The 19,888-nt window shown below is 45.7% G+C and overlaps 1 protein-coding gene across 10 annotated transcripts in view; it reads left to right on the forward strand.

The window, feature by feature from the left end:
- Nucleotides 1–19,888, forward strand: part of EYA3 (EYA transcriptional coactivator and phosphatase 3) — a 970,709-nt gene that overhangs the window by 865,052 nt on the left and 85,769 nt on the right. For all 10 annotated transcript variants that reach the window (XM_085647584.1, XM_085647578.1, XM_085647577.1 and 7 more), the window contains 2 exons: nucleotides 7,088–7,202; nucleotides 16,024–16,145. In XM_085647584.1, coding sequence (XP_085503710.1) covers nucleotides 7,088–7,202; nucleotides 16,024–16,145 — 237 coding nt within the window. The remainder of the gene's footprint in view (nucleotides 1–7,087; nucleotides 7,203–16,023; nucleotides 16,146–19,888) is intronic.

The following is a 19,888-nucleotide window of genomic DNA, read 5'->3' on the forward strand; positions in this document are numbered from 1 at the left end:
TTAAGTTGATGGAAGTGGTCTGTACCTTTTCTGTAGTGCAGATTTCATTCTCCAGCGTGATCCATTTGCTGGTAGCCTCTTTTGAGCTTTCAGAGGCTCTCTCAGGAATTGTCAAGCTGTGTTTCATGTTTAGCTAGTTCTGTCTTTTTCAGATTTGTGTAATCCGATTAGATTGTTGCAAATAATTTTTCATAGCATACAAGCAACCAGAAGGCGAGGTCATTGAATGAATGAATGCAATTTATACAGCACAAACTCCTGCCCGTGGACGTCTTGTTGCTATAGAAAACTGATTTCGCTACAACAATGTCAGAAACTAGTCCAGTTGATGAGCAAGTGCCTTCTAAATCCTATGAGAAAAGCAAGGTTTTTAAGGCCTTTCTGAAGGTGAGTACAGAGGGAGCAGCTTTTAGTGTCAGTGGAAGACTGTTCCAGAGCACAGCTGTAGTCCTGAAAAAACTCTTCTCGCCCCAGGTGGTCCTCCTAAATGAGAGGGCAGTCAGGTTCATGGCAGAGCTACTGCCCTGACAATGGTAGTGGGAGTACCATTTGAGTTTCTCCTCGAATGGGCTTGCCCCAGTCCGTGTAATGATTTATAAGCCAAACAGAGAGCCTTTAGCCTACAGCGTTGTCTGACTGGCAGCCAGTGTAGGTACCTGATGGCACCTCTAACCGATTCATACTTAGGAATTTTAAAAAGGAAACGAGCAGCGGCATTTTGCTGTGTCTGAAACCTCTTCGGAGACCTGATGCAAAATTAAGATAGAGACTATTGCAGTAATCTATCCTTGTGAGAACCAATGCCATGGTTACAGTTTTCAGAAGTTCAAAAGGCAAAAATGTTTCGATCTTTTTTAGAAGCCTTAAGGAGCATAATGAGGCAGATGTAATTTTATTTACTCAGTCCTTGAACTTCAGTTCTTTATCCAACAGGAAGGCTACGTTTTATTACTTTGTTTGAGGGTTCAGGCACGGAGTCCAACTATGGCGGCCACCAATCCGGCATCCAAAATGAAGGGTTGTTGCTAAAGATGATGACCTCAGTTTTAGCGGCGTTCAATTTAAGGTAGTTGTGATCCATCCAATTGCTCACATTGCTCATGCATGTTCTGAATGTCATACCCAAGTTGTTTTCAGATTTTGCTAGTGACACAACAATTTGGGTGATCTCAGCGTAAGATGCTAAAAAGAAAACAGAATTTTTAATAATTGGCACGAGGTGCGTAACGTAGAGGTTAAACTGTGTTGGGCTCAGTGCCGAGCGCTGGGGGACTCCACAAGGCTAGGAGAAAGTTCTAGATGTAAACTTGCCCATGTCTATTAGCCAAGAAAGATTGGAGGAGATATAGTGCTGTATCCTCTGTCCCCAGACTACGCATACGGTCAGCCAAGATCTCGTGGCTGACCGCATCAAACGCTGCGGAGAGATCCATCAGAATTAGGGCTGCCATCCCCTGTCGAGCATTTCCTGTATAGACTCCGTAGCTACCACCAGAGCAGACTCTGTACTACGTTTTTTTCTGAACCAGTGTTGTGTATCGTCCAACAAAGTTTTCCTCTAGGTACTCTGAAAGTTGTTGATTCATTACTTTGTCCGCCAACTTCGCTGCGATGGTGAAACTTGATAGAGGGCAATAGTTATCCAGGTCCAGAGCATTCAGATTGGCTTTTTTTAATAGGGGCAGAATAGAGGCAAGTTTCCAGTGAGATGGAAAGGTTCCTCCTGCAAACATGCTATCAAGCATTGGCCCCAGGTTTTGTGCCACTTGAGCAGGGATCATATGCATAATTTTAGGTCAGGGGTCTTGTGGCCCGCCAGATTTGATTAATGGGATTAACTTTGTGAGTTGTTATTCTGAAGGAGGCTTAAAGGTGGAGAATCTGATTTTACCTGGAGAGTCAGTTAAGGCGTGCCCATCCTGTTGACTGGCTACTCTTTGCAGTAAATCTTGTAAATCAATAAAGTATTTCGAAATAAAAAAAAAAGTTAGCAATTTTTTCTTGAAAGAAGTTTGCCGGGGCATCACAATAATGTTGATTTATTTACTGCAGGGTTGGGGCTAGCTGGTACTAACAATTTTTTTTTTTTTATTACTGAGAAAAGGGTTTTGTTTGCATCACAGGCTGCTTTTATATGCTCAAAGTAGTATGATGTCTTTGCTGCCAAGATATGTTTATGTTCAGATAGTTTATTTTTATAGATATTTTTCTCCTCAACCTCATAATTTTTTCTACAGGTTTGTTCTTCTCTACGGCAGTCCTGCCTTGATTTTTTTTTTTTTTTTAAAACAATTTTTATTAGTTTGTCCCCAACAACAGCATCGTGAGATCAGCGTTACATACAGTAAGCCTGTGTAGGAGAACTAGGCAATTAACGGCAATACAGGAGAAAGTAGTTCCGCAACAGTGCCATTCCTAACACCCCACCCCGCTCCCTCTCTACCCCCACCGCCCCCTGCCAGTGTGCCCACAGCGTTCCCCTCCCCCCCCCTGGTAATGCGTAGAGTGCCCCACGTAGCCAGTGAGCTGAACTCAGAATCATGGGATGAACCCCATCAGCGTTCTCAAAAGTACCAAAGGCTGCACTCTACCGCTCATAGGCATACCACCCCGGAGCTCGACCACCATGTACATCATAATAAAGTTGCACAAACAGCGATTATTCTCGGAGAATATTCAAGCGGCCTCCTCCTGAGTAGTCTTCCCGGCAGTCCCAGCAGGTCCCTCCACACTCCTCCCAGTCCGGGCCACTCGCGCCTGATCCCCAGTCCTGCCTTGATAGCCTAAGATTTTCATTGTACCAGGGCTGGGATATTTTCTTAGCTGTGATTTTTTTTGATTGATTGGTGCTACTATTTCCAAGGCAGAATTTAGCCAGAGCAAAACATTTTCAACACTCTGCTCCAGGTTATCAGCTGGTTGGCATGGACCAGGGATGATGGCATCTCTCAGTTCGGCTGGCCGTATTTTGTGCCAGGCTCTACTTGCGATTTGTTGAATAGTATTTCTGTGCATGATAATTTTCTCAGTCTTTATCTGCCATTTAACTGCCCGATGATCAGACCAGGTCAGAGGGGAGAGATGGAAGTAGAGTAATAGCAGCATAGTTGGAACACATCCCATCTAACATGTGTCCAACCCAATGTGTCGGACCTCTGGTGATTAGAGATAGTCCAAACGCATTCATGGCATCAATCAATTTGAGTGATTCTAGGTCAGTTTCCCTTTCCAGATGAAAATTGAAATCTCCCAATACCAGAAAATTCGCATGGATGATAGAGGATTCCATTAAGATGCTAAGCTGGTTGGCAAAGCCACACCTCGGTCCTGATGGGCAATAGATTAGCAGTCCCTTAACAGACTGCGAGTCCGGCGGCGGCACCAAGAAGGCCAAGGCCTCGAAGCCAGGGGTGGTTAATGGCTAAAATGTAGTTTTAAAGTCGTTACGGTAAAACACCGCCAACCTCCTCCTTTTTTTAATTGTCTTTCCAGCTGATGGACGGCATAGCCCGGGGGGGTGGCTGTGACAATTTCTGGACCAGAGCTAGCATCTGCCCACGTTTGTTACAAATGCCACGTCAACGCATTGTGTTTACACTAGGTCAGAGAACTCTAGGTGGTGTTTCACTAGGGACCTAGTGTTCAGTAGCATGCAGGAGATGTTTGAGAGTTTTGGACTGAGGCATTTTCTATTTAGCTGGGCAGTTGCCCCTGTAAAAGCCGGGATATTAGCCGGATTAAATCTAGAGCACCCAGTTTGATTGGGGCATGCAAGGTGAAAGGGGGTCTGAGCTGGAGTGTTAAATCTAGTGTCAAACATACAATTTCAGTGCCAGTAAAGCATCCAGCGAGTACCTGATACCTGCTGTGTTTTGGACAAAAGGACCAGGGAGACGAGCGCGGTCCAGGCACGTACAGGCACAGATGGGCTTGCCTTTGGTGCACCATTGGCACGCCTGCTGCGCGTCGTCACCATCATCTCTATTTAGTATCCGGAAGCCAAAATCACTGGAAGGAGACTACAGCGTCTTCCTTCCAAGATGGCAGCTAAAGAACGGCCCAGCGGAAGTGAGTGCAGGTCAGGCTAGACTAAAGACCTCCCTCCACTCAGTCATCCAACAATCTGCTGTGGTGGACCGGGGAGAAAAAAAGACAAAGTGGCTCCTGTGTACAACAGTGAGAGTCTAAAAATAGGCTAATACCAAATATTTTAAAAAAGGGTCATTAAAAATTACTTCTTGACATAGAATAAAAAGGTACTTTCATCCACACTCGCCAAGCAAATACCTTTCTGAAGCTTATTTTTTCACTTTAACCTCCTATAACCCATCACCGGCTTTTTCTGTTTACATTTTTTCAGAGTGATTTAGCCTCCTTCCTTATAAGTATTCTGAAATATTTAACATGGTAGTGGAAAGAACTGGAGTGTAAGGTCAGGACTACTGTGTCCCATTGTTGCAAATTGACCACGTTTTCTGTGATCACAACCAGATTTTCAAGTTTTATGGCACTCACCTGCTGATACTCTCTTACAGTGGGACACTGCTATCCAGTACCCAGTGTGTATTCTCTGACCACTTAATGTATAAATACACCCATTGCTGACATGGAAAGTTAAATACCACTTGTGGAATGCAGCACCTATTGTGCTATCCACTACAGTAGCAGTGAAAACATGGCTTCAGACCTAACCTGTGTAGCTCGACAGCAGCAGCTTGAACCCTGCTTCCCAGACCTGTCAAAATCTCCCTAAGCACAACTTGCTGCACACAAGATAGCATACATAATATTTAGGAGTGGAACGTGTACCATTAGAAAGGACAGGTTCCCTCAGTGCCTAGGCCCAAAACAATGTCAATGGACAGGCTCTAACCGATGCATAGGAAGAGCCAAGGTATAAATTGTATACTGAAATCTATAACTTTAAACCGGCTTGTACGGGTCAGGTTATAACTGGCGCATAGTAAAAGTTACAGTATAGATTGTATACTTACATCTATAACTTTAGGCCTGTACCTGCTACAGGCTCCACTCAGACATATTTGATATTGAATTAAACTCCAATCGAATTGTGAAGTTGAATTTTTATTAAATATATTGTAAAAGTAGCTTCTAGAAAGTTACTTTAACACTGTATGAAGCTACTGGAGACTTATTTATATTAGCTCTCCAGTAACTGCCCAGCCTACACTTGACCTGAATTATATTTGAAAGAGGTGTGAACATTTCTCTGAGAGCAGAGACTGTGGTCTGGGAGAAGGGTTTTCTTTCTCTGGCTGGAAGCCAAGTTGGAGTGGGCCCAGGAGCTTAATTAACTTCAAAGGGGCCTGTCCTGTCACAAGCTTATGTTATATATTTTGAAGGCCCCAGCCTTTGTCCCCATAGTGATGCTGCAACCAATGTGGGAGGAAAGCTACCCTCAGAACTGGTTTTGAGTGACCAGAGGAGGGGACTGCTCAATATCCTAGTGCACTTCTATGTGAGCACACAGGCTCTGCACAAGGAGAGAAAGGTTTCCCCATCTTGGATTTTGAGAGTGAGAGGCACTGAGGGATTGTTTGCAGTAGGGCAAACAGTAATTGCCGAAAGAGTTGGTAGGGTTGTCCTAGGAACGTTTAACCCATTGGTTAGAAAGTGCTCAGGAGTTACCCCACCATCTAGCTGGTGCCAAGCATAATTGTGGCACCTCAAAGCACTTTCTGAACCTCCGAAAGATCAGAGTAGGACTGAAATTGTGTGTGACTTGAGGGGAGCCCTGAAGGACTGTACCTGCTCCACCTTATAACCGGGGCAAAAAAAGTGGACTCCAAGGGTCAGTTGGCAGGGCTCCTTTGTGGCTACAGGGACACAACAAGCTAGAAAAGACCTTTTTCATGAAGTATCTAACTGACCAGTGGCAACTGGCCCTGGACTGATCTTTGCTGTTGGCCTCTACCTGGCAGCATGAGAGTCTGGGATGCCTTACGTGTGTACACCTGTGGTTATTTGGGCACCAGAAGGAAGTTTAGAAACTTTGAAAATATTTTCCCCCCAGAGCTGTAGGGGGACCTGCAGGAAAAAGTATCAGTGTGGCAGTTCTGCTGCGTCTGATTGAACTTCACCTTTGTGCCCCAGCCAAGTCTCCCAGCACCTCCGGAAAAAAACTGAGCCCCATTCTTTGTTGGGATTTGAAACATTTTCAGCTAGAAATCTCAAAAGCTCCAGCCTTCCAACCTACTAAAAGTATCCGTACTAAAGTCCCACAGCTATAATTGCAACTGCACCCCTGCTCAGGGAGGATATTTCTTCTCAAAAAGTGACAGTCTATTTCTGCGTTTGGATTTAGTAATCTATTTCAAACTTTTAGACTTCTAGCATGTTAATCTGTTTCTTGTACCGACCAGGGCTCCATTGTGGGCGACCTCGAATCGCCGCTAGGCATCGGTCTACTACTTCCATATACTGGCATTGACCCTTTTTTGGCTTTTTGACTCTATTTTCACATACATGTTTGAAATTGTTTATCCCTGATTTCCCCCTATAGGTCTTAATCATTTTGTTCTTATTTTGCTCATAAAATGTTCTTTTGTTGCACCTTTTTACGTTGTATGCACTGCCTTAACACTTTAAGCATTGCCTTTGGTTTAAGTATGTCTGCTTTGTGTTAAATTACCTGGGTTAACCACAGGTTTATTTTATTTAATGTTTGTGACATCTAGCATGTGGTGGACTTATCCTTTGAGGTGGACACTTCTCCACCCCAAATAATCCACTTTCCTACACCAATGTACATCACAGCTCCCTAATCTTCATTTTATTCAGTGAGTCCTCTCACTGAATCTTAATATTGCCTGTCGTAGGCCCTGGGGTGATAAACTATAATAATACTTAATATTATTCAGAAAGTGCCACATAGTGGTTGTGCAAACTGTGTAATGGTCAGCATCTGAAAAACATGTGTTGTTGATTGTTTTACCTTGGGGTTCTGTAGAAAATGACAATGTTTCTTCCATAGGCGATATACAAAATGTAATAGCGCAATACAAGTGCTTTCTTAATTAAGTTGAGTACTAATGCAACTTAATGACTATGCAACTTATTTTCACAGGTCTCCTTAGTCCTCAAAGAAGGGAAAGCTTGCAGAGGTTGAGGTCGGATATAGAAACCTTGACAGATGCTTGGCTAGGAACGGCTTTAAAATCATTGCTACTAATACTGTCCAGGTAATGGTGTATTTTGTTTTCATAGACTAGAATTGACTAGTTAATTATGTATCAGTATATGAGTGTAATGTAAACACTGTTATGGTTTGCACTTTGTGAATGAAATACAAATTGAACAGGATGTACAGTAACAAAACACTTGTTTTCACGTGAGGATTCTTGTATGTGCTAAAGTGAGAAATAAGAATACTTTTATTCAAAGTGTGTGAAATACAATAAAATGTAATGTTTTGGTTCAAAGCGTGTGAAATACAATAACATTTTAATGTTTTGGTTCGAACATAAAAGGTGAAAAATAACTTGAATGTATAACAGGTCAAAACAATGCTTACAAGTGAGCAGGTTTTAACTAAAAAAAATGTTTTATAGTATTAATGGCGAGTGAGACTGGTAGGTTAGAACGTGAGGAGGGCTATTGAGGTCCTCCTTTTTAAACAAGGTAACGAATTCAAACAGTGTAAAAGCACAATTCCCCAGTATTGGACCTTTCATAGATTCAAATGCTTGAATCATTCCCCGTTGTCACTGTGGATGTCCCAAGGTACCATAGTAAAGCAGTATGTATCACTATCATAGGCTATAATTGCAATGTAAAAAAAGTCAGTTTAATAGCCTATCTATGTTTTTTTTGTTGTTATTTTTTTTTTGTTTTTAAAGGACCAAACTTGAACTACAATCAGTCGGGTGACAGCACCCTCTAGAACACTCCCAACAGAGGCTGAGTCCCTCAGATTTTCTACCACACGTTGTGTGACTGGAGTCTCTCTGAGCTCTCGTCAGGTGCATCAACTTGCGATATCCTCAACCTAGTGGAAGCGATATTTGTGGTCGTCCTACCACCCCCCTCACTGTGATGCATACCGTTTTTCTGCCGTCCTTGTCACAATGGAGGTAATGGAGCAAAATAATAAAGAAACCAGATCTGATCTGTTGGCCTACTGGACATCCTCGTCTGTGGTTGCTGAGTAGGCGTCGCCCTTGACATAATGCCAGGAGGGCATTAAGGATGTGGTGCACACTATGATATAAACATAAAATGAACTACTGACAGATCATCACACCTAATGCGAACACTACCCTGCGCATCCCACCACACCCACTTTAGTATCTGTGTTACCCTTTCATGCAACCAGATCAGCATGCAGCTTAGGATCTTGGTCAGGAGGACGGCAGGCTGTTGCCTTTAGTTAAGTCATTGAATAATCGCCTGAAGGAGTTGAGCCCTTCTCCAATCCGAAAGTGCTGGAAGGCACCTTACGCACATGCCATTCAATAATGAACTGTCCAAACCTTAACCACATAAACCTTCAGGGTACCTCACCCTCCAACTATCCTTGGTGGCTATCCCTAAATATTGCAGCAAGCTGCGCATGAGATGCTGAGGGCAGTGTCATACGTGCTAGCAGTTGTAGTCCTGTATGTACTGACTTGTTACCTTTGCAGAGAGCTGCTGTGGTGAGATTATATTGTAAGGCATTAAAGATGCCCCCTTGGAGGTACACGACTTACTGTACAGTTTCGGATGCACCACTGTCCACTGGAGGTCTGTGACAGGATGACATGCTGACGTCCACTGCAGACTATTGACACAATGTGTGGATGTTCTCTGCAGGCCCATGACTCAGGATCCACTAGATGCTATTATCATGAAGTAAACGGCAACCGGAGCGGCTCTGAAGATGCGACAGAGGCCGCACAGATTCCTGATTGCTTAGCAACTAGGTGCGTTCGGGAAGTGCCATTATAGTCCCAGTCTGTAGGAGGCTGGCTTAGTATATGGCAAAAGACACACAATTGATGGACGGAATGCAGAACAAATCAAAACATTCTCCCCCAGTCAAGAGATCTGGGTTAAATCCATCATTCTTTTGCTCACCATGCCACCCCAGTTTAGACCTGGCCATATGCAAATCAGTCTTGACCCTGTGCCTCATAGGAACAGTCCAGCCCGAACTGCCAAGTCAGGTCCTCCCTGGACCGGAAACAAACATCCTAGGACCGGTTTCGGGGTTTCACCCCTCTTCAGCCAGGATAGCTTGATTCCAGTGACCCAGTGAGCCCGGGACCCACGTCTGGGCATACCCAGCGCACTTAGGGCGAGAAAGCAAAAGAGACACAATTGATGGACGGAATGCAGAACAAATCAAAACATTGATACTGGGGTGAATGTATGACATTGTTCTGCATTCTGTCCATCAATGGTTCTTTTTACATTTGTCACCCCGAATGGGACGGGTATGCTCAGACGTGACTCCCGTGCTCTCCATGCCACTGGATTCAAGCTATCCTGACTGAAGAGGGGTGAAACCCCGAAACCGGTCCTAGGAGGCGTGTTTCCAGTCCAAGGAGGACCTGGCCTGGCAGTTCGGGCTGGACTGTTCCCATTGGGCACATGTTCAAGACTGATTTGCATATGGCTGGGTCCAAACTGGAATGGCATGGTGAGCAAAAAAACGATGGATTTAGGCCCAGATCTCTGTACTGGGGTGAATGTATGACATTGTTCTGCATTCTCTCCATCAATGGTTCTTTTGGCTTACTATATGGTGCACACTTATTTAAGTGAAGCACCTTGCACTAATCCAGACAACCCTTAATGATGATTTTAGTGGTTTTAGACAACATTAGAAAGCTCTCCAAGTGGTAGCTGCGGAGAGCAGCCTCCAGTCTTATCTTGAAGGAGTCTTAAGTTGCTTGTTTTACCAGATCAAATCATGTAGTGTAGGTGAAACGAAAAAGAACCATACAGTGTATATGTCAAAATAGTTCTATTTATTACAGAACACTCACTAACACATTGGTATATCTCCTACCCGGTGATATAAACACAAATACACAAGAATACTTCAATTGTAAAAGGTAAGTAAGCACAAAACACAGTGATCTCCAGGGGGAGACCAAACCATATACTTAAAGTGGAATGCGAACTGCAAAGGAGGGTGTGACTTGGACCAGAAGACCCAAAGGAAAGTACCCAGGACCCCCACAAAGGCTGTGTGCAGACTGGGAATAACAGCTGTGACCAATGGAAGCTAATGGAGAAGGCATGGTTGAAGTTTTGCAGAAGAAGGACCCCTCCCAGGGGGGCCCAATAATTCTCTTGGAGGATAGGATGGGAGGACGCCCCCCCCCCCCCCCCATCCTATGATGCCCCGGGAACCACTAGTTGGATAGAATCCAAGGGTGGATTCGGGAAGTGAAGAACCTGCAAGCAGAGGGGACAAAGTCTATGCCCCTCGGCAGTGACCAGGAGGCACTGAAGAGCAATCCCCACCAATGTTGGTTCAGAAGAGTTGATGGTGACCTTGCCGCTGCATATGTGAGAACCAGGTGATGCTAAAGAAGACCAGGAGCTGTGCATGAGCTGTCTCACGTCGGATGTCAGTGACTAGGTGATCGGTGTCCGGCAGCAGCACCGACGAGCCTTGGTAGCGGCAACTGGCATGGAGAACAAATAAGGAGTAACGTTGGGACCAGCAAGCTCCAAGGGACTCCAACACCAGGGTAGTCCGAGCAGACAGAACAAGCGAGGGAGCCCCCGGCAGTAAGAGAAGACCCTCAAGAGGACCCCCAGACCAAGGAAACTGGCGTCTCAACAGGACCTCAAAGCTTGGTAAGCAGGAGGGCCCATAATGCAGAGCATGCGGTGAGGATGCTGTACTTGGCAGGAAAAGATGCTGTGGGCTGGAGCTTCTATAGAATGCAGAGCCAACAAGCCTTGGCAACGGCAAGTGAGCAAAGTGCACAGGGGTTCAGTCCCAGGGGTTCCGATGAGGGATACTGGCCTCAAAATTGCAGAGAGGACTGATAGAGGGAGTTGCAGAACCACCACCTGTATTGCTGAGCCTCAGGAAGTCCGTAGGACGACAGGAGGTGCAGACCGGTCAACTTAGTTGCGGTCCCTGTAGATGCAGGGGAGTGACTCCTTCACTCCAAGGGAGATTACTTTGGGTGTCCTTGATGCCCAGGGGTCTGGTGAAGATCCGGAAGAAGCACAGACATAGACCACGAAGAAGAATTGCAGAGCAGCAAGACCAGTGGCAGCAGGAGTCTTCCTTGGTGCAGTCTCTGTTCCAGGCGAAGACCAAGTGTCCAGATGGTTGAAGAGTGACGTGGTTTCAGCCTTGAGTCTTGTCCCAGGACGAATCTAAGGAACCACCCACAGGTAAGCCCTTAGTACCCTAGGGAAAGTTGCAATGACTCTGGGGTCCCTCCCAGAGGAGGGGCTGGACAGAGGAGAGAATACTCCCATGTCCTTTGTCTCAAGTTTTGTGCCAGAGCGGGAGCCTAGGGCTCCTTGAACTTGCTCAAATTGGCATTATGCCAGGAGGGCACCAAATGTACCCTGCAAAGAAGTCTGGTGGTGCAGAATCGTGTCTGTGGTCAGCAGCAGCACTGGCTTGCTGTCAGACCCTGAAAGGCTGTTACCAGGAGTACAGGGGGTACCCTAAGGGAGCCCTCCCACCCCAGTACATGGGATCGTACTTCCAATACTGTAATCTGTATTGGGATATGATTCCAACTTGTTTGATACAAAACATGACCAGTTTTGGTGCAGCCACTATATAGTTAGATATCTCATATTGGATGATGTCCACTATATGTTTTAGAATTTGTTTGAGTGGTCTCTCATGGGTGGCACAATACATGCTGCAGCCCACAAGTCACGCCTGGTATACCTAAGCCCTGGGTTTCTTGGTACCATCTACTAGGGATTTACAAGGGTACACCTTTAACCAAGTGTGGATGTACAAAAGTACTTACCGTGGTCAATTTCGGGAGAAAGCACAGTGACTGGGGTCCTGAGTAGCCAGATCCCAGTCAGACTAAGTCAAAAACATGATGACACCAGGCAAAAAGTGGGGTAACCATGAAAGCAGATCCTCGTTTCCTACAACTACATAAGCCATTGAGAGGGTGCTGGCATTAGAAGTAGGTTGTGGTTGCTATTCCCTCTACTTTCTGAAACCCAAGAAAGATGGCAGTCTCCGCCGTATCCTAGATCTGAGCACTCTCAAAGTTTTGCTGAGGTGGGAGAAATTCGAGACGTTAAAGCTCGCTAAGGTCCAGTCTGCGTTGGACCTTGGAGGTTGGATGATAGCGGACGCCTAGTTTCACATCTCAGTGCTGCAGGCCAATTGGCGTTACCTGTGATTAATGGTAGTACATGAGCATATCCAGTTTGTTGTGCTGCCCTTTGGGTGTTCATCAAGGTGATGGCGGTGGTTGTAGCACATCTGCGGAGGTCAGGAGGTCCCAGTCTTCCACTTACCTGACAACTGGGTGCTGAAGGCCTGCTCGTCCCAGACAGTCTTCACCCACCTCCAGACTATGGCAGACCTCCTACGTTCGCTAGGGTTCACTATCAACATAACTGACTCCTTATCAGACTCTCCCTTTCATCTGTGCCAATCTGGATATAGTGCAATTTCGGCCTACCCTCTGAAGTGGAGAGTCCACGACATTCAAGCTATGATGCAGATAGTTCAACCTCACTACTGGTTCTAATGGCATCCTGCTGGTGAAGTACATTCAATGACATATGCAGTTTCTGCAGTGGGATCTGAAGTCCTAGTGAGCGCAGCATCAGCGGAATCTCTCAGACCTGTTTCTGGTTTCAAAGGAGACTGCAAAAGATTGGAAGTGTTGGTTACTTAACCGAGATTTGGTCACCGGCAGACCCCTCTCCCTTCCCCACCCAGAGCTGACAGTGGTGACCGATACATTGTTTATGGGCTGGGGTGTCCATCTGGAGATAAGTGACCTCTGATCACCGGCAGAGACGGGGATCCACATCAAACTTCTGGAGGTGATGGCGATTTGCTTGGCACTGAAAGCTTTCCTGCCCTCCAACAACGAGTAGCTGGTCCAGGTGTTCACAGACAACACTGCTGCCATGTGGTACTGCAAAAAGCAGGGTGTAGTACTATTGTAGACCCTGTGCCAGGAGGATCTGCGCCTCTGAATATGGCTGGAACATATGGACATTTTCCTCGATGTGCAGCACGTGTTTGGATCTTTATTAGCCAGTTCAGACTAACTTAGTCGCCGATGCCATGAATGAGGACTGCACCCAAAGGTGACTTGGTCTCTTCTTAGCCTGGTGAGAACCTTGACTAGATGCATTTGCCGCTGCCGAGAACACTCAATGCCAGCACTTCTGCATGCAGGTTTTTCAAAAGCGGCTTTCTATTGCAGCCACATTCCGACTAGACATGAATGCCGGACTCCGATATGCCTTTTTGCCGATACCTTTTCTCCCTGAGTTTTCATGAAGATCAGAACCGCCCGGGCCCAAGTCATCCTGGTGGCTCTGAATTGGGCGAGGAGATTATGCTATCATGAACTCCTGAGCGTGTGCATCTGTCCTCCGATCAGGCGGCGGCTTCTGAAGGATCTACTGTCGCAGGAACAGGGCAGGGACGTGCACCTGAACCTGCGCATGCTCCACCTTCATGCATGGAGATTGAGCGGCAACAGCTGAGGGTCTTCAACTTTCCTCCATAGGTCTGTGATGTCATCTTGGCAGCCAGGCATCAATCATCAAAAATAGCTTCTGCCTGCTGCTGGGACCAGTTTATGGCTTGGTGTGCTGAGAAACACAATGACCCACTTTGCGCCCCTGTCTGAATTGTTACTGTTTGTTTTATCCTTGGCACAGCCATCACGCTGCCAACATTCTTTGCTCCATCTCGCTCCTCCAAATAACTTCTACATGGCCTGGTCCCTAAGAGGGCAGTGTCATTTTATATAGACCATACCAAGGAGCATTGGGTGGACTAGCAACTCTTTTTAAGGTTCACTGGATTGAAGAAGGGAAAAGCAGTGCAAAAACTGACCATCTCCAGATGGATAGTGCTCTGTATGCAGATCTGCTACGCATTGACCTGGAACCAATGACCGGAGGGCTTGCATGCTTATCCCACCCGAGCCAAGGCTGCGTCTAATGTGTTAGCTCATGGAGTTCCTGTTCTGGATATCGGCCAGGCTGCTATGTGGGCATCTTTGCACACATTTGCAAAAACCTACTGCCTCAACGGTCAGGTCCGTCGTGACCGGTAGTTTGTCCATTCAGTCCTTCAGGACTTTTTGTTCTGAGTCAGTTTGCAGACCCACATCCAGGGAGGTATTGCTTTGGTATCTTTTCTAAGGTAAGTAATCTGCGGCTAGAAGTCTCTATCTTATGAACATGTTACTTACCTTCAGTACCGCATTATCTGTTAGACTCCAGCTGCAGGTTACTTACCGATCCTTCCATCCTCCCCGTTGTGCGAACTGAACTTCTCCAGCTAAAAACGTTGTTGTAGGTCCTTGGAGTGTGCACACTGGTCATCCACCTTCTGCTGTGACCGTGTGCTTCTGGCATGGAAAAGTAAAGAACTGAAGTCATTGCGCTGGGTTGGCGCCAATATAGTAGGCCTTGGCAGTAAATTCCGTTCCGCTCGCGGAATTTGGGTAATTTCGCGTTCCGTGGAGAACGCGGAATTGCCAAAAATTCCGCGATCCGCGGCCTTGTGGAATTTTTTGCTTGTTCGCGCTTTAAAAATGCGTGTTCGCGGGGTATTTCTCCCCGAGCATGCAAATAGCGTTCATGAACAGGAAGCGGAGCTTTGTTTAGCGCGACTACGCAAATTCCACCCACCCCTACAATATAGGCACCGTGCAAGTCATATCCAGTGCAGACGATGCAGAGCCGTTCGCCACCTATTGATGCACAGAGGTACTGCTCAAGATTTTCTGGATCCAGTCTGACACCTGGGAAATATTCTACTGTAAGGAATGTACAGCTAGATCGTTACTACTGGCTAAGGCATTACCAAAAGTATTTGGCTTGTTTTTTAATTCACAAACAAATATTTAAAAGAAAATAAATATTGGGAAGAGTGATGTTTTTCTAAATTGAATTGAGGCAACCTGTTGTCCGTATTATATTTTGTTTGATGCTTCAAAGCAGAAGGTGGTAAATGCCTTCACTGCTGAGACTTCCAAATGAGAAAAAGCCTGTAAGAAAGGAACCACACTGCTCCCACAAATAAACCTGAGGATACCAACTTTATTTTTGACCTCCAATTTCAACTCCCTTCACGTTTAAGGAACATTTAAAAATGTTCTTCTTTATTTATATACTCTTTAATAATCTATTATTATTACTTAAATTTCTAAGCAGTCACGTACCACAGGTTAAGAACTGCTGGTTTAGAAGATTTTGAAGAAAGACACTTGTAAACCTTTGAGACAATGTTCCTTCAATATGCATTTTTCTCCAGTATAATCGGTAAATCTGGTGTCATCGCCTTAGAAACTGCTACCTTTAAGTTGTAGCGAGTTGTAAAATTCATGGTTATCTAAACCATATTCCTTGGGGTCTTCAATATGGTAGGGCAGACTAGAATGTTCCCGATTCTGTGCTAGTGATACTCTACTCTATTATTCTATTCTTAAACTATCGTAGAACACCATGGACCCTTGAATTTTGTTCTTTTTAAGTCTCACCTTTTAATGGTCCAGCCCCATAGCATTGTGTTGGTGTCAGTGATTGAATGCTTCAGTGGACAAGACAGAAGGTGGTAAATCCCTTCCCTGCTGGAACTTCCAAATGAGAAAAAGCCTATAGGAAAGGAGCCACATTGGGGGATTTCAGCAACAAGGTGCTTGCCTTGATGAATTTGAACTTATCTAATTTGGAAAGTAACAATGTGGAAAAGCAGGGCATTCAGTATTAATTGCAAGCATATGCACTTGTCAGGAAGAATCTTCCTATCTTTACATTGATGCGGTGCTCTTGCTCTAAATCAAAAAAATTGTTTTCTCTCATTTATAGGAAAAGCTGTGTGAATGTCTTGATCACAACAACACAACTTGTGCCAGCATTGGCTAAAGTTTTACTCTATGGATTAGGAGAAGTTTTTCCAATAGAAAACATTTACAGTGCCACAAAGATAGGTATGAGCTTGTTTGGTTACATTTTTTAAGAATTTTAATGTTTTTTGGTTATGTATGCTTTGAACTAATCACCAACATAATTTTCCATCTCACATATCTTCACCTACTCTTGACTCTCAACCCTTCAATGTGTTCTTTACTCTATTGCAAAACATTGCTCCCTTTGGTTTCTGTCTAAATGTGTTTAGCCCTTTAGGTTCTAATGCTCCTTCAAGGAAACTTAGCATGGGAAGAACCTTTAGCAGCATGAATGTAAATGGAAATCCTAACCTGTTCACACAGAGGCAGGGACCCTCTGCCCAATAAGCTCCCCCCCCCCTCCCCATGACTTGTTTACCCCCCCCCCCCCCCCCCCCACCGTGGCTCTAATGTCCTTAGCAAATTCACTGTCCAGAAAGCAGCCTCCTTAGCTCCTTTAACACCACTTTTGAGTCCTCATCCTTCTTATCAACCCACATCTTCACCCCCCTCTATCCTTCGCCTGCAGCCCTTGAACATCACTGTCAGCAAACGTGCACAGTTCTCAACATCGCACTCGCCACTGCACTGTAACAAGTTCATGCAAAAGTTTTCTTCTGTTTTATCCTTTTTTACCCCACCCCAAACTATTTGCCAAGCCTTCCGTCGAGGTCACTGACCTGTATCCTACTTCTCATTTAAGATAGCACTCGGCAAACACATTTACCCATTACATCAGTCTTTCACTCTCAAATATGCAGAAGGTCCAGAGCAACAACACTGATTGCTATCCTTGAGTTAGTAATCCTTTGCTCCCCCACCAATACCTTTTGACCTGTAAATCTTAAACGCACCTCTCTTTTTCATGCTCAGACACACACCCCACCAGCTCCATGTCAAGTCTGTACTGTTATACAAGGTGTTCTGTCTATTCTATAAGATTTTAAAATTGGACAACTTGCCCTCTTGGGTTGAAATCGCCTGGTCACACAAAAGTAAGATACCGTAATAGGTCTTTGTTCAGATGACATATTGTTTACTGTGCATTATTTGAATGAACTTGTAAGTGTTGTACATAACAATGACGTGAGGAAACCATGATGTGTAGCAACAATATGTGTAGAAGAGTTTTTCCCGTACCTGTATGTGGTTGTAAGTGGCTGTAGAAGGATGGCTTAGTATATGTTGCATACTTATTTAGATGAAGCACCTTGCACTATTACAGACAACCCTATGGTGATTTTAGTGGTCTTAAACAACATTGGAAAGCTCTTTAAGTGGTATCTGTGGCTTGTTTTACCAGCTCTAATCATGAAGTGTAGGTTAAACAAAAAAGAACCATAAGGGTATATATAAAAATAGTTCTATTTATAACACAACATTAACAGATTGGTACATCTCCTACCCAGAAATATAAACACAAATACACAAGAATACTTCCATTGCAACAGGTAAGGAAGCACAATACTCAGTGGTCTAGCGGGCAAGGGGGGGGGGAGACCAAACTATGTACTAAACGGGAAAGTTTTGGTTGCAGTTTTAAAGAAGGACCCTTCCCGGTGGACCCTGAAGAAACCCTGTGGAAGACAGAAGGTTGTAGAGTCACTAGAGTCACACCACCCATGGATACCCCAGGAACCCGGATACCTACACCAGGCAAGCCGGGTGCTTAAGTGCAAAGTGACGTTGGAAACCGCCGTAGACTGTTATGGAGGGCTTCAGTAATGATGCCGCGGGCGAAGTCTGTGGAAGAGTTCGGTGGAATCCAAGGGTGGATTATTGAAGAGAAGAACCTGCAAGCGGAGGGAACAGAGTCTATGCCACTTGGAGGTGACCAGGCGGCATGGAAGAGTAATGCCTACCGATGTCGGGGGATGCAGGAGTGATGACTGTAATCTTGTCGCTGCAGCTGAGGACCAGGTTACACTAAGGAAGACCAGAAGGTGCGCACAAACTATTCAACATCAGAAGTCGAGAACTAGGTCGGTGTCCGGCGGGCGCACCAACAAGCCTTGGCAGCTGCAACAGGCGTGGAAAGTGAAGAAAGAGCAGCATTGGGACCAGCAAGGTCCATGGGACTCACCACAAGCAGCAGAGTCCGAGCAGGCCCGAGCAAGCAGGGGAGCACACTGAAGCAAGAGAAGATCCTCTAGAGGACTCCTAGGCCAAGGGCACAGGAGTCGCAAGAGGACCTCTAACAGCTCAACAAAGATGAAGGCCCATGGTGCAGAGGATGCGGTGCGGCCGCTGATCTTGGCAGGAAGAGATGCTGGAGCTTCTTGTATCCCAAAGATCTATGGAGTGCAGCGCCAACAAGCCTTGGCAATGGCAAGTCGACGCTGTGCAAAGGGGTTTGGTCCCAGCAGTTCTGACTAGGGATGCAGGCCTCAAAATTGCAGAGAGGACAGGTCAGGCTTGGAGGGAGTTGCAGAACCACCACCTGTGTTGCTGAGCCTTTTGAAGTCCATAGGATGTCTGGAGTAGCAGACTGGTCAGCTTCGTTGTGGTGCCTGCAGATGGAGGATAGTGACTCTCGATTACTTTGGGTGTCCGTGATGCCCACAGGTCTGTTGAAGATCCTGGAAGAAGCACAGACACAGATGAAGTAGACTTGCAGAGCAGCGAGACTAGGAGCAGCAGTAATCTTCCTTGATGCAGTCTCTGTTCAAGGCATCCAGACGGTCAAAGAGTGGTGTGGTTTCAGGCTTGAGTCTAGTCCCATGACGAATCTGAGGACTCACCCACAGGTAAGCTCTTTTGTACCCTAAGAAAGGAATTGGGACGACTCAGGGGTCCTCCCGGAGAAGGGGCAGGACAGAGGGGAAGATACTCCAGTGTCCTTTGTCCAGTTTTGCACCAGAGCGGGAGCCAAGGGCTCCCAGAACTGGTTCCAACTGGAGCATGCAAGGAGGGCACCAAATGTGCCTTTCAAAAGCAATCCAATACACCAAGTCCTGTCTGGGGGATGGTCACACCTCCCTGTGAGAGGAAACCTATTGTTCTACCTTCCCCTGCTATAGCTCAGCTGCAGGAAGGCAGAATAGTGTATGGGGTTGGCAGCAGCACTAGCTTGCTTGCAGAGCCTGGAATTCTGTTACTGGGCGTACTGGGGCTTCCCAGAGGAGCCCTCAGGTTCATGGAATCATACCTCCAACACCGGTAACGGTGTTGGGATACGATTTCAATATGTTTGATACCAAACATGCCCAGGTTACGGTACGACCACTATATAGTTAGCCATTGCGTGATGACGGATGGTCACTATATGTATCAAAATGGCTGACAGCATTTACAAAGCCTTGAGAGTTGACTCTGGGGTTTGTAGGGGTGTTCTGCTCATGCAGGGGCATCAACACACTTATAACCCAGCACCCTGCCTTCAGAATTGAAAGGCCTGCCTTAGGAGTGACTTATAGGTTTAAAGTGCAGGGACCTCAGATATAAGTAAACTTATATCTATCTTAAGTGTATATCTATCGTACGTGGTGCTAGCACGAGCGCACAAAGGCTGCAATGGCAGGCCTGTAGTCACAGTTCGAGTGGTCTCTCATGGGTGGCACAATACAAGCTACAGCCCAAGGGAAACCCCTTGTGTACCTATGCCCTGGGTACCCCAGTACCATATACTAGGGACTTATAGGGGTACACCAGTAGCCAGTTGTGGAGGTGCCAAAGTACTTACCACGTCAAATTGAGGAAGCTCAGTGACTATAATCCTGTTTAGCAGGATCCCAGTCAGATGAGTCACAAGCACATCAACACCAGGCAAAAAGTGGGGGGTAACC

Source organism: Triturus cristatus, chromosome 3_2 (assembly GCF_964204655.1).
Source record: "Triturus cristatus chromosome 3_2, aTriCri1.1, whole genome shotgun sequence".
Lineage (NCBI taxonomy): Eukaryota > Metazoa > Chordata > Amphibia > Caudata > Salamandridae > Triturus > Triturus cristatus.